General features: G+C 34.7%; 1 protein-coding gene across 2 annotated transcripts; it reads left to right on the top strand.

The window, feature by feature from the left end:
• Positions 1-2,912: 2,912 nt before the first annotated feature.
• Positions 2,913-7,792, top strand: LOC131040308 (transcription factor bHLH130). 2 transcript variants are annotated; one of them, XM_057973200.2, is made up of 6 exons: positions 2,913-3,921; positions 5,728-6,155; positions 6,506-6,670; positions 6,767-6,832; positions 7,114-7,182; positions 7,317-7,792. In XM_057973200.2, the coding sequence occupies exons 1-6, from the start codon at positions 3,171-3,173 to the stop codon at positions 7,386-7,388; spliced, it is 1,551 nt and encodes a 516-aa protein (XP_057829183.2). In that variant the 5' UTR covers positions 2,913-3,170; the 3' UTR covers positions 7,389-7,792. The 2 variants fall into 2 exon arrangements, with proteins under 2 accessions (XP_057829183.2, XP_057829184.2); XM_057973201.2 differs by having other exon boundaries at positions 6,509-6,670.
• The last annotated feature ends 6,975 nt before the right edge of the window (positions 7,793-14,767 follow it).

The raw sequence follows: 14,767 nt of genomic DNA on the forward strand, positions 1-14,767 counted from the left end.
CCCTTGATGTAGGGCATCCACTTAGAAAATTTGTTCATTTGTTATCGTATTGTACATCTATGAAGCTAAGTACATTTAGGAGTTTGTTTTATTTGATTTTGGAGACTTTGTTATAATTTCTCAATATGCAGTTTTAGTTTAGTTAATGTTTTCCTTTTCCTATCTTGACTACTTAGTAGATGGTTTTGGTTTAATGAAGATCATACTATTTTGAAGGAGGAAACTAAATTGCCATAGAGAAAATGAGAAGCTAGGATATTAAGGAAAAAGGTAGTGAGATTAGAGAAAAATGACAATTTTGAGTGTTGTGTTTTATTTTATTTTTGAGAGTAAAAAATCAACGTGATAACAATTTTTGAGGTCTTCATTTTGGTGTATGATTAACATAGGAGATATGGTCATTTTCATTGAACTGAGTGGTAGGTTGTAGGTTGGGAACTACATCACTAGTGAAGATGTTAATGGTAATTTGTGTAGAGATTTTATAAGTTATTGTGGTGTGTGAATTTCATGAAGGGAAAGTGGATAGTGGATATCACACAAATAGGAAAATAGAGAGGGTAAGAATGAAAAAATGCTCTATATTTACCTATCATAGACCTTGGAAAGTATTTGAAGCTATGCCATTAAGAGGAAAGAGGGGAATAGAGGAAACTAAGTCTCTAGGAAAGAAATAAGAGGACCAAAGGGAAGGAAATTGATAGAGGAAAAAGATCCAAGGAAAATCTATGGGTTTATGACACATTGAACTTTCAATTTTTAATCTTTAGATTTGAAGCTTTCTTCTTTGCACAACTATGGAGCTTCCTTAATCACTTAGGAATAATTGAAGCATGTGAATATGTCATTGGCTCTATCCAATCTAATAGATGAGGAAAAAATAGGTTTAAATGTGAAACCAATTGAGGTGACCATTAAACATGTACTAAGTTTTAGGATTACAATGATCGTTAGAGCTAAAACAAAAAAAATTAAACATAGATAATAAGTGTAACTCAATGTTGGTATCATAATAGATTTAGTTTTTCAAATTTCTATAGTTTATTGGGATGAGTTCCTAATGATATTTCTCTGAGTTACGTGCTTCTATGATTGGTAGAAAAGACAAAAATAGGTTAAATAATGTTTAAACATGACTAGGGGCATGCACACCAAAATGAATTAACAAATGTAAGATGAAAGTTACAAAGGAGATGATATTCAACCTTACAACAAGATAGAGCCAACATAGGCATAAATCAAGCAAAGTTGAGCATTGGAATATTGTATTTAAGATAGTGCCCAAGGCCAAAACAACTAGGAAGAAAAGGATGAAGATGCACTTATAATTCTGATTTAAAATTATAAACTTGTATAATCTCAATGATAGATAACTCCAACAAATGCTTATGACAAGATATTAATGTAGTAAATAAAATTCTATTTTATTCTCATACTTGCTACTAAGACTATCTTAATATCAATTCATTAAAAAAATCATACCAAATTCATATCCATGTTAAAAATCAAAATTATAAAAAACCTTGATAAAATTTGATATCAATAGATTAAATTTTAATGAATAAGTGTATAATATTACTTTAGAGTAATATATGTTAGAATAATTCACAAATAATGCAAGTAGAATGAGATAACACATTGAAAGTCCTTAGAAAACAAAACCTTGAATTGATCAAATAAACATAATAATAATTAAGCTTTTATACAACACGAATTACAAATTAACTAAAAAAAGTGATGGATCACAATAGAGACTTTACAATTTATCAAATTGTTATACAACACGAATTCTAAATTAACTAAAAAAAAAATCATGGACCATTACAATTTATCCCAACAAGAAGTCCTTACCAACAAGAATTTTTTTTTTATTGTACGTCCTCAAATTTTAACCCCATTAATTAAGACTAAATACATTTTGTTTTCCTCTTATATAAAAGAACAAAAATATATTATTAAAGGATAATTAAAAGATAGTGATGTTATAAACTATTGTGATAGAATTTTGGATTAAACTATAGTGATGCATATATTCTTACATAATTTAATCCAAAAATCTATCACAATAATAGTATGGACTGTGGAAATATGATAAATTTGATTGATGCTATAAATATTTTTCCCTTTCTTTTCCAAACATGAATTCTAAATTAACAAAAAAAATTATAGACCATTACAAAAAGTCCTTATCAACAAGATTTTTTAAAAAAGTTTTTTAACTATACGTCCTCCAACATCATCGTCATTAATTAAGATTAAATACGTCCGTTTTCTTCTTATATAAAAGAACAAAAATATATTATTAAAGGATAATTAGAAGATAATGATACTATAAACTTTTTTCCCCTTGCTTTTCTAAAATTTAATGTCCATTTCGTTTCAATCCAAAATTGTAGTACGATAATTCATTAAATTTATTCCATAAGCCGTGTGCAGGGGAAATTATATTGCACAATAAAAAATACAAAAAATAATAGGTCCAGGGTCAGATTTTAATTTAAATTATTATTTTTTAGTACTATTTATATAAAAACAAATTAATAATTAAATAGAGGGAATCAACAAGACGGTGACAGAATGCCAGTCATATAAAATAGAATGGCGTTAATTAACAGAAAACCATTTCCCACCATATGACCAAATTCCACTAAGCTTATATTCGTCGCATAATGACGTCGCTTAGCGGGAAATTTAACTGCCGTAAAATTACAGTACCCGTTAGCGTTATTTTCATGCTATTAGATTGCAAGCATATTATATATATATATATATATATGCTGGACCGACCAAACAAACAGACCATTTTATGAGAGTATTCAACAAGGGAATATATTTAATGTATATATACCCTCTAACCCATGGTCAAAGCACACTCTTACAAGTTAAGAAATATGTATATATATTATAGCGTGAGTTGTCCTCAATGCAGGCCCATGTTTGTGCACATTACTATCCAGCAGGCAAGGGATAAGAGACGTCAGACTCCACGGAACAGCATAGTCTTGACATTCAATAAGGCCTTCATAGATTTTAGTGCAGATCTGCGAAAAAAGAAATGAATATGAAGCATCTCATAATAACCATTTGGGGCAATCCGAAGTTCCATTTGGCAACATTTATGAAGAAAGCAGAACTGTAGAAACTGAGTGAGTATAGATAGATATTATGCAATGTATAGCCCAAAGAGAGCAAACTCAAAGCTGCCACCGAAGTCCTCTTTATCTAGGTCCACTTCCAATGGACTCCAAGTGGGTTCTTCTTTAATGCAAGTTGAAGATGGTAGCAGTTTCAGACATTCTGTTTGCAGTAACAGTATTAGTAGTGACATGAATATTGACAGTTCAACACAAGTCTCCAGCGGACTTATGAGATACAGGTCTGCACCCAGTTCGTTTCTTGCTAGTTTGGTTGAAGAAGCAGATGACTACTTGCCTCGGGTTGCAGGGTCACATGAGCCCGATCACACTTATATAGCTCGTTATTTCAGTGCTGATTCATCTTCCTTGACATCAGAGTCCAGTTCTGGAGTAATTCAATCCAATGGGGCTGATAGATCTGCTGCAGGAAAGAAGGAAGGCGGAGGGAATCAGTTTAGCAGTATGAATGGGGCTAGTCCAGGTGCTAGTGCTACTAGGCTTAAGGGCAGGAACGAGGATATGGGTAAGCATCATCTTGCTTCAATACTTGAGAATGGGCCTGAGGTGGCTTCCACCAATGGTTTTTGCAGTGTTTATCAGGCACAGGATCTTCGATCTGGGATGGAGCATAACTACAGGACAAACCCACTTTTCTGTAACCCTCATGATACCATGATCACTTCTGCTTCTGGAGCCAAGGGTAATCTTACCAGACACAGTAGCTCCCCTGCTGGGTTCCTTTCTCGGCTGGCTACTGTTGAAGGACAAGGAGTTTATGAAAATGGTGAGAGACCTAGTTTTATACTTTCTGTTATCATGTGCAGTATTTTCTCCCCCATTTTCGTTCGCTAGTTTGTCTTGTCATTCACTGTGCATTTTTTCTGAACTTATTATCAATCTGGGGCATGTTCTGATAACTAGGCTATTACAATCTCCTGACCATTACAGGCAGTTACTTCTTTGGTTTTGCAGTATCTGAGCCCATGGTCAAGCTCATCAGCCTTACTTAGAGCAGACCATTTTCCAGATGACATTCCTAGGCTTTGTCTTATACGCTTCAAATTTTATATGCTACTTCTGATAGTAGTGCAGATTGGCTTGTACATACTCATATAACTAGTTAATTTTTGTTAGGTTTTTCTATGTCGTTTACTTTCCAGAGTGCTTTTCCTGTACTGTTTTAAGACAGTTCCACTTTGACAATTCCATTCATACATTTATCATGTGTGGGCTTTAAATATCTTCTTTCTTTGTTTTTGACCTCAGGCGTCTCATTTTCTTGCTGATATGAATCTATAGGTTACAGGCTTACAGTTTTAGTAGCCATCTACGGTTGCCATTGCACCTGGTATCATTTGGATTCAATTTACTATTTGTTGTTTTACTTCAACTATTCTTCCTTTGGACAGGATAGGTGGAGTTATATTGCTTGGTATATCAGAAACAATGAAAAATATGTCTCGAGGCCCTGTTGGTTGGCTTGTTTCTGGCAAGAGGCTAACGAGAGAATTTTGCAAGGCTGGGATTTAGAACCTTATTTTACCAGCAAAAGAATGGCTCTGAAAAATAGCGTTTTGCAACAAATGCTTAGCCTGATCGCAAAAAATATTTTACTCAAAAGAAACATTATTTTTGTCCGTTGCCCAGTCAGTCAAATATCTGTGCATGGTTATTATGTTGTTTTCATCTGTTATCTTGAGCATGTAATTGAGACGACTTCTACTCAATCTGTCTCCTGTTGAGGTATTTCACCAATTTTTTGCACTGTAGGTTCTATTTGATGTTCATACTAGGATGTCATTTGGCAAAAATGAAATTGTGCAGCAATTAAGATTGTTGCCCTATGGAATATTGCTCGTTTCTTATAAAATATTCATAACGAATATGGATATAGTGCATTTTTGAACTTGTAGAAAGGACACTAAATAGTAACTTTGTTTACCATGTCTTTCTGGAAACATAATCTTGGAAAATAAGTTGATTACAGACAAATAAATTGATGATTGATCGCATGCTTTCACTGTTGAGTCCATGATGCCTGCCTGTGGTGAACATACTTTTGTTTCTAACCTACCCTTCTTTTGAAACCTCTTATGAAGGCATCTTATTGGTATTTGCAGTCAAAGCGAGGCCAAAATCCATTAGAATCCAGTGTTGCGCAATCTCTCTTCCTCCCTTATGTACCACTGTGATGTACAATATGCTGAGGATTTAACAATAAGAATTAGAGAAAAAATTATAGAAAGTTCACGTGTTTGGATATCTGGTTTGGCTATGTAGCTTACTTTTATTGGGAAACTAGGGCAACAAGGGGACAAACTGAATACGCTGAGCCCAGATGTACCTTGTCTCTTTCGTGGCGCTTCTAGCTCAACTTATCTAGCTTAAGCTTTTACAGTTTGTAAGAGCACTACGGTAAATACATTAATAAATTGTAGGCCTTAAATCTTTCTCCAATAATGGCAAACCATTCATTTGATGGAGAGCATGACTGGAGATTTTCTTCGTTTACAGAACTTTTATGTCATGTTTTGTGCTGGCTTTGGGCTTTGTCAATTACCTTATTTCCTATTTGAATGTCCTTTTGCAGGTTTCCTAGGGGCGGTAAGGAATATGACCAACCTTTCTGCTGAAAACAGGTCATGTGGTGATTTGGTAGCTCCACGTAGGTTGGCAAGTCAGATGAGTTTTATGAAGCAAGGTAGTTCTACAACAGGGCTTTCATCTCAGCTGAGTGATTTGAGCATGCCAGAAGTTGTGGACAAGCTTAACATGCCAGTGGGATCTTCGGCTGAGAGCTTGGGTGGGAGTAGCTCGGATGATGGTAGTTTAGGCAATGGGAATGGAGTCCAACGTTATATCCCAGGTTTTTCAGTTGGGTCTTGGGATGATGCAGCAATTGTTTCTGAGAGCTTTGCTAGCATGCAAAATGGGTCAACCTTTTCTCCAAGAAAGCGTCCAAGAGATCTTGAGGGGAAAATTTTATCACCTATTCCTTTGAGTGTGAGAGATTCTCTGGTAAGCTCTTACACAAATTCAAAGTTTCAAATGTTACTCAGTTTTGGGCTTGAGTTCATGAATTAGGCGTGCTTTTAGCCTATCAGTGCATTTGAGTTTTTTTGGATATTTTGATAGAGTCTTGGTTCATATTTTACCCAAAATAGTGAAAAAACTTAAACAGAAGTGAAGACAAAGAACATGCATTCCGTATCAAGCTTGAAAGTTAATTATTTTTGGTGCAAATCAAATTATGAATTATTTTGATTGTTTTGTTGGTGGTTGGATGTGGAATTGGCTATTTAGCTCAGACACTTGCTAATATTTATTAGGTTGTTTTATTTATGTCATCTTTCTGATTGTTGTATTAGAAGGTAGAGGCCGGTACTCATCTTACTTCGGCATTAACTCATCAATTCAGCTTACCAAAATCATCATCAGAAATGGTAATGGAAAAGCTACTTCAGGATTCAATTCCTTGCAAAATTCGAGCAAAGCGAGGCTGTGCAACACATCCACGAAGCATCGCAGAGAGGGTCAGTAATCTTTAGCAGTTAATTTGGCATCCTAGGTCCAAATATTTGCCTCAAATAGATGTTGAATTAAAAATTTGATTATTGTGTCACTTGTAGGTTCGAAGGACACGGATCAGTGAAAGAATGAGAAAATTGCAGGAACTCGTGCCAAACATGGACAAGGTAAAAAATTCTCACATATTTTTAAGGGTGCTGTATTGAAGTTCAGGATTTGAGAACTTGAATTCGATAGATTATAAGTCATAGGATTTTTAGGATGGCTACTAATTCCCAGTTTTCTCATATCTGATATTGCTGTATGCTTTGCAATATTGTGGTTTTGAGTGGCATCAGCCAGAGATCTCTCTTTAACCAGGTTGTAAGGTTCTATGATTACAGATCCTTGATTTTATATTCAAACATGTTAAAATTGATCCATTTTTCCTACAATGTTTACTACACAGCAAACAAACACTGCAGACATGCTAGATGAGGCAGTTGTATATATCAAGCTCCTTCAGAGACAAGTTCAGGTTGGATGGAAAGCAATGTTGCAGTTGGTTCTAGATTTTAATAGGTTCATATTCCTTAGGGCACAAATTCAATATGCATAAGATTCACAAAACAGGATAACAACTGTTGACAAAGTTGACTTGATCTTGTGTAGGAACTTTCTGAAAATCAGGCCAATTGCACCTGTTCTAGCACACATGATACAGAAAATAATGAGATAAACTAGCAAGCTGAGGGAGGATATTGAAGCTCTGCATTGGACGGATTTGAGTTAGCAACTGGCAAATGCCAATCTGAAGATGGACACAATCTCTTATACCATCATAAAAACAGAGTCCGTCCAGGTCTTATCTGTGTTTCAACTTTCAAGTTGTGGTCAGACAGCTAAAATGAAAATTGCGAGCCTATGTTAAATCCACCTTGATATTTTTGTGATTATCCAGAAAGAAGATGGTCTGTCATATTCCCCTTTTCCAACCTTTTTTGCTGACCAACCAATGATTAGTGAATACCACTCAAGTCCAATCGGTGTTTCTCAAACACAAAGGACTCACTGTTTTGGGTCATGTTTTCTCCCTTATTGTGTAAGATAATTAATGATGTAATAGTAATACAGATAAATTGCGGATAGCCAAGTTGATCCATTTTTTTGGGTGGAACTGGAATTGTAGTTGGATATCAGTTCACATAAACATATTCAGGTTTAACCAACTATACTCTGTTTCTAGAGATGCAAGGTAGTATTGGTTCAAGAAAGGGGTAATTTTGAAAAAGGGCACACATCCAACTGTTAAAAAAATGTCTTCTAGGAACAACCTGGATTTTCTTAGAAGCTGTACATTTCAAACTTTATGGCCAGTACTGGTTCACACCTCGGGCATTTTTGTAATGAGAATCCAACCGTTTAAATTTCTCTCGACCAATACAGTGTTCTCCCAATAGGAAGTTTGTCCTCTACTAAACAAATACATGGTTAAATTAGCAGTCTCTCTGTTTCATCCTTGCTGACCTAAAGAAGCAAATTTATACACATTGAACGAGGTGAAATCTAAGAGTTTCAAGTTACATTGCAACAATGGCCTATTTTGAATTCACCTTTGGAATGTAGAATCCATGATGATTTTTGATGCCAAAGGATTGTGACATATGGCAGCAGCCTTTTTAAATATTGTTGGACTGCTTGACAACATATAAGATTGCACTGCATTGTAGGGCAGCTGTAAGGACTAGAAATATGGCTTTGAAGTATGGTGCACTTTCAGATCTCATCTTACAAAATAAGAAAATATAAATATACATTAATAAATGAGAAAACACATAATTTGCGAGTAATGCTTGTAATTTTGAAAATTATAAAATTCTAGACAAATTTTATATGAAATTCTTCCATTTCTTTACCTAAGATGCTACCAGTTGTATATAAGAGGGAAAATTGTAAAGGGTGAAGAGGCCTTAAAAATGTTGGATCCTAATAAAACATTGTTTAATCAAAAGCGCATCTTAAAACATTCAAGCGATCATGATTATGTACTTATCACCAACAATATATTACATGTTGGAATTGAAATTGTACCAAATTATCCTCTCTCAGAAAATTTCAGAGTGATTGATACATAACATCTTATGAAGCACGTTTAAGCCTCGAACAGCCCACATTTAAGATCTTTTTGGGATTTTGCTATCAGATCCGAGTCACGGACGTATTATTGGGATTTTGCTATCAGATTTGTCATGGACTCGAGTTGTTTTTGGGGTTGTCAGTGTCTGTGGGTGCCTTTAGTTTTGCGTTGAACCTTCAGAGTATTTAACTTCTGATTTGGCACGTGTCAGTGTCTGTGGGTGCCTTTAGTTTTGCGTTGAACCTTCAGAGTATTTAAGTTGTGGTTTTGCACGTGTATTGGACCTATTAATTTCTTGTCATCACCTTTGTTTGGTTTAAGGAGGCCTCTTTGTCATTGGATTGGAATTTGGAAAGATTGTACAAGCATTATTTGAAGAATATGACAACCCCAAGCTTTTTTTGAAAGAAGACCATATACCACATGGCTTATACAATGAACATTCTTCATTATCCCTTGAATAGTTGTAATGGTCCACGAGAACACATGCATGCTCCTTTTCTTTATGTTTTGGGCCCACTTCAATTATAGTGATATTCATATGAACAAAAGAAAAAAAATAAAAATGTTTCTAGTCGAGAGTAAGAACATAACATTAATCTATTCATTCATATTATTTGTCCTTTGATATGAGCCTTAATTGAAATCTAATGGACAACTCTATAGATGAAGATCAGTCTAAAGTTATGTTTTGTGGAAACTTTATGAAAGATTAATGTAAAGAAAAAAAAAGATTAGAACTGAAACAAAACATATGTTTTATTAATTCATTCATCTTGCTCATGACATACTTGTGAGAAAAATGTATGACTACCATCTTTTAATTTGATTGCTACTATCTACCTATTTTATGAATCATTTTCATGTGCAACTTCATCGGCTGCCAATGGTTAGGTGGTGTGGTTGGTAGGTGTGTAGTGTGTTGGTTGATGAATGGCATAGTGTAAGCTTTAATGGGGCCACTTGAATCATAGTTGTGATTGTACTATTCACTGTTTGAAGTATTACTCTCAAAGCAATGTATTGGTGTGTGGTTTGAGTTAGCCTATGAAGTTTGGTTTGGAGGTGTGTGTGACCTTGCTGAAGTTGTATAAATTGTGTAAGGTTTGGTAGAAGTATGATTACTACGAAGTCTAATCTTGTACATGGTGTTTTGCACCATAATTGAAGTGTGCATTATATGCAAAAGACAAATGGATGATCTTACCATTATTGTGAGCATTTGAAAGGTGTTAAATGTATCACAATTATCATAGCTTTTATGAGCCATGAAAGTAGTCTTAGTGTTGTCATGTGTAATGTCCCCATTTTGAAATAGGATTTAATAATTAATATTGTAGCATTGCAAATTGTAACCGGTACAATTTACACCTCACGTTCGTGCTTCTACTTTAGTGTGTCCTATCTCCATCCTTCTCTAGATCTATTTTGGTCCTATCATCCAACCTTGATGTCATTAACACCACCCCATCCTAGAGGTACCTTCCCATTTCTTGTTGTGCTGGCCCTATTTGTAGGAGGACCAAGGTACCCCAAAACGTCCTAGTCCACTTTAAACAGGACCCAATCTAAAATGGGGTAGGCCCTTTATCCTCTCGATGGCTTTCGGTCCACGTGGGTATACACGACCGTTAGAGGTTGGCCTAATCAATAATTTACTCAAGGAACCCTATATAAAGACATCCTATCAATTCATTTTGACATCAACAACTTATTTATAATATTCATCCATTCGTGAAGCATCCATCATCAAGCATTTTTAGACATTCAAGGCTGCATATTCATCCTTCAAGCATTGTGGAGCAAAGTTGCATCAATCTTCATGCAAGCATGTGTATGATTAGGTTTTTTCATGTTCATGTGTTTGTCATGCTATTACATTCAAAGAGCATTGCATCATCATCAACAATTGTAGATTTGAAGAATATCTCCTTAACATTTATTTTAGTATTAGCATTATTTCATTCAAGGTTAATTTCTAAACTGGGGTTTGACTTGGGCAAACTTTTATCCACAACATCTTTCGCTCTCTCTATGTGTGTAGGAAATAGGCATAGAAGTTGTATTCAGGAATTTCGACAAAGTCAACAATGATGAACAGGTTAAGCTTTCGGCAGAGGATAATTCAAAGGTCCAGGGTGAATTTGTACTACTTGGTCTCGAAAAATTAGGCCGAACTTCTGGGAATAGGTTTCGAATCTATTCTTTTGCCTAGACCCTAGTTTGTGGCTTAGTGGGACATCTATAGCATTTTGTATTCGTCAATTTACTTCAATTATCCCTCATTTCACCCTAATTTATAATTATCAATTCCAATCCACATCAACCCTTGGAAAGAGGAAACTCTAACACCAAGCAAATCTAATTCGACTTTCAACCCTTTCCTTGTTATGATTAAGGCTAGATCTATTAGGTTCATTCATCTTTTCACCTTGTTTTGGTTAATCTTGATTATTAGTGATTTTATTATCTTAATTGACCCTAATTCCAAATTACACCATTACATTTGGGTGAATCCAACATCTTTTATGCTAAATTTTTATGTGTGTTATTAGATCCGATTTTTATGTATTTAAGCTTTCAAATTTGCACTCATAGATCATATTTTCAATTAAAAATATAAATATAAATTTATATGTTAAATTCATAAAAAACCCTAATTTATTTTGCTAAATTTGACTTGTGGTTTGCATAATTTTTCACTTTCAGATATGATTTCAAGCATTCCTAATGCATTTACTGTATCTGATTTGTTTGCCATTTCACATATGATTACATTGCTTTTTACTTACATTATCAAAATCATGTGTTGGATAATGGTTTCTTTCACTTTACATTACTTCTTTTCATTCATAGTACTTTTGCATATTGCATCTTTAGGGTTTCATAAATATTTCCTACTAGCCAATCATATCTCAAAGCTTTTATCCATATTGCATGTTGCTTTATCATGATGTTTTTAAGAAAATGCATTACATATGTAGATTATATAAAAGCTTTTGTAGACAATGATAATCCTAGAGATGAAATTGGAAAAGCTAACACTTGTACCTCTCCTAGGGTATCTTATACGAATCAAGAAAGAGTCAACACTCTTATCAATGATCTCTCCAATGGAGAGAAACATGACACCATCTTCTTCTCATACACATACCCTAGTGCAAATGGGGCAATATCACAATATTGGTGTATCAATCTCTCTAGATCCTCTTTATTCTCCTAGAGCTTATCTTAAGCATTAAAATATTTGTAGGGAAGATGATGTTATGCATTTTATTCATGATCTATCTCCTCATAACATTAATAAAAGATAAAGTCTTAGATAATAAGGACTTTGCTTCCCAACCTATTAATAATGTTGATAAAAAGGAGAATTTCCCTATAAAGGGCATCCCTTCTTCATCTAGTCATCCCTTTGATCCCTCCACATGTCCTTACACTACAAATTTTAAAGAAATTCACAATGATGGTCCTTCTTCTTCACAATTAAAAAGTTCTTATAGGAGTGGTTATAACATAATCTTGAAACAAGGTTATAGTGGACAAGGACTTGGAAAATATGAACAAGGAATCAAAGTCCCTATAAACCCTCATTCACAAGCTAGTACAGAAGGTCTAGGATTTCCTCATCATTCACCTATGAATGATCTTCTTAGGGTACAAAAAATTAAGGAGTATTTTACAAAACATAAACTCTATTGTCCATCTAAAGGTGCTTCTTCCTCAAATAATCCTTTTTTCTCATATCATCAAATCTATGATCATCATGCCAATGATTGTCCCGATTTTGAAAAGGGAATACAAGGAATCATTGATAATGGAACTGTCAAAATAATAGAAAACAATCCATATCCTTCTATTACCACACCTTGTCCTACATCTCAAGAGACGAAACCAACCCCTATTGACAGTCAAGAAAAGTTAGCTACAAGAATCTTTTGGAGATTGCAGTATGATAGGAATGTTATGTTTCGTCCCCTAAAATATATTTATAAGAATAAATAAGGTGATAAGCGTTGTCTTTTTCATAAATGTTATTCTCATTCTCTTTGGAAATTATAAAGCCTTTGAAACATGTGTTCAAGACCAATATGATCGAGCTTGCATAGCTCTTAGGTGAAGAGGTAGTGCCTTAGCACTCCATTCACCCTACCATATTGCTCCTCACCCTATGGAAATAGTATTAAACTTTATTGGGGGATCTTTTTCATGAGTTGTGATGTTTTTTCAATAACAATCTGATGCAGAAGCATCCCAGGTTCACAACAATCTTGCATCAACCAAACACATTTTCTTTTCTGTTTTGTTTCTGTTTACAGTTTCAGTTTTCCTTTCTGTGTGTTCCGGTTTTGGCTCATCGGATCCTATGGAGTTGGAATCTACTTGGAGACTTGATCATCTTTCTTGCTTTCAAACCTCATCTCTTTTGGATCACTTTTCGGCAAGATATCGATACCGGTTTCCATGACAGTTTCTTGTTACCGGTTGTTCCTTTGTTACTGGTTGCCTGAGACCTATTCTGGTGATCTACCAGAACCCTTTCCAAAGCTTGTGGAGCCTTGGACCTTGATCTTGATGTTTCTTCGCATGTGGCCGACCTTCTACGTTTCATCCTTTGGATTTTTCAGAGGAATCTCTTGGTGGAGGCTGACCTTTTTCATTTTGCACGTTAGGTCTTGTTCTTCAGGTTTTGATCCTTTTGGACCGACTAGACCCTTTGGATATATATATATATATATATATATATATATATATATATATATATATATATATATATATATATATATATATATAATCATGCTTTAGAATGTAATCAATTGAAGAATCAAGAAGTATCAGATAGATAGATTGTGCCTAGAAGATGGATCTTTCGATTCAAGGTCCCGGTGTGACCTATTCTACCATGCTTGTGTGCCGATATGTTGTAACCTAGCTGTTACCGGTTGGATGTAAATAAATTTCATGCAATAAAACTATATGTTCTGCATTGTCTCCATCATATATAAGTGTTTCCATTGTGTTTACTCTTGCTGACCGGTTTGGATTGATCTCCTTGAGGTCCCTCCTCACCGGTGACTGCTTCACAATCATACTTAGATAATAACATAATTCTTTTGTGTCTACTCGTTTGGGGGGCAAGGACAATATATATTAATCTCTCTATCCTTTTTCAAAGATTACCTCTTCTTTAGAATTGTATTGTGCATATCTTGATGACTTTTCTCGCATGGAATTGTTCTTCATGTGAGTACATGTGTGTTCCTTGTTAGGACCTTTTTCTTTGCTTGAAGTTCTATATCTTATGTATAATTTCTCTCTGGAGGTTGTGTAATTCTTCTCATTGTCCCTATGCTTGGGGGGCATTGATCTCTCCTATCCTTGTAAGGATCCATTTTTCCTTTGTTTAATGGTGTTTTCTTACAATGCGATGTTATTGCTTGTGTGAATTTGTTTCTTTTCTCAAGGATTTCCTCTTATGCAAGAGGTGTGTATCCTTGTCTACAACCTCTTCTTCACTTGGAAATGTATATCTATTATAAACAAACCCTTTGCTTTGGGTCAAAAGTGTATTATCATTCATCAAGAATCCCTTTTGCTTAGCAATAGGGGGAAGGTATGCATTCTTGTTTTGCTTCCTCTCTTTTTCTCGATGATGTTATTTTTGTTCAAAAATATCCTCTTAGAGGTAGATGTCTTTGAGAAAATATCTCTTCTCCTTCGAAGGATTCTCTTCACTTGTTGCAAGATATCTCTTTTTCATCTATCTTTTCTTTGCTTATAAGAGTAATGCCTCTTTAGCTTGGATTTATGAACATTGTTGCCTAAAATGATATATCCTTGGTGTTGAAGGTGTGTATCCTTGTTTCTGGCTTCCTTAAAACATCAACATAGGACTATGTTGACATCTTAAGGGGGAGCATTGCATATCACTCTCTTTGTACTATATTTTTGCACAATATTTTGCATGTCTCATACAAGATGTTCA

Source organism: Cryptomeria japonica, chromosome 4 (genome assembly GCF_030272615.1).
Source record: "Cryptomeria japonica chromosome 4, Sugi_1.0, whole genome shotgun sequence".
NCBI lineage: Eukaryota > Viridiplantae > Streptophyta > Pinopsida > Cupressales > Cupressaceae > Cryptomeria > Cryptomeria japonica.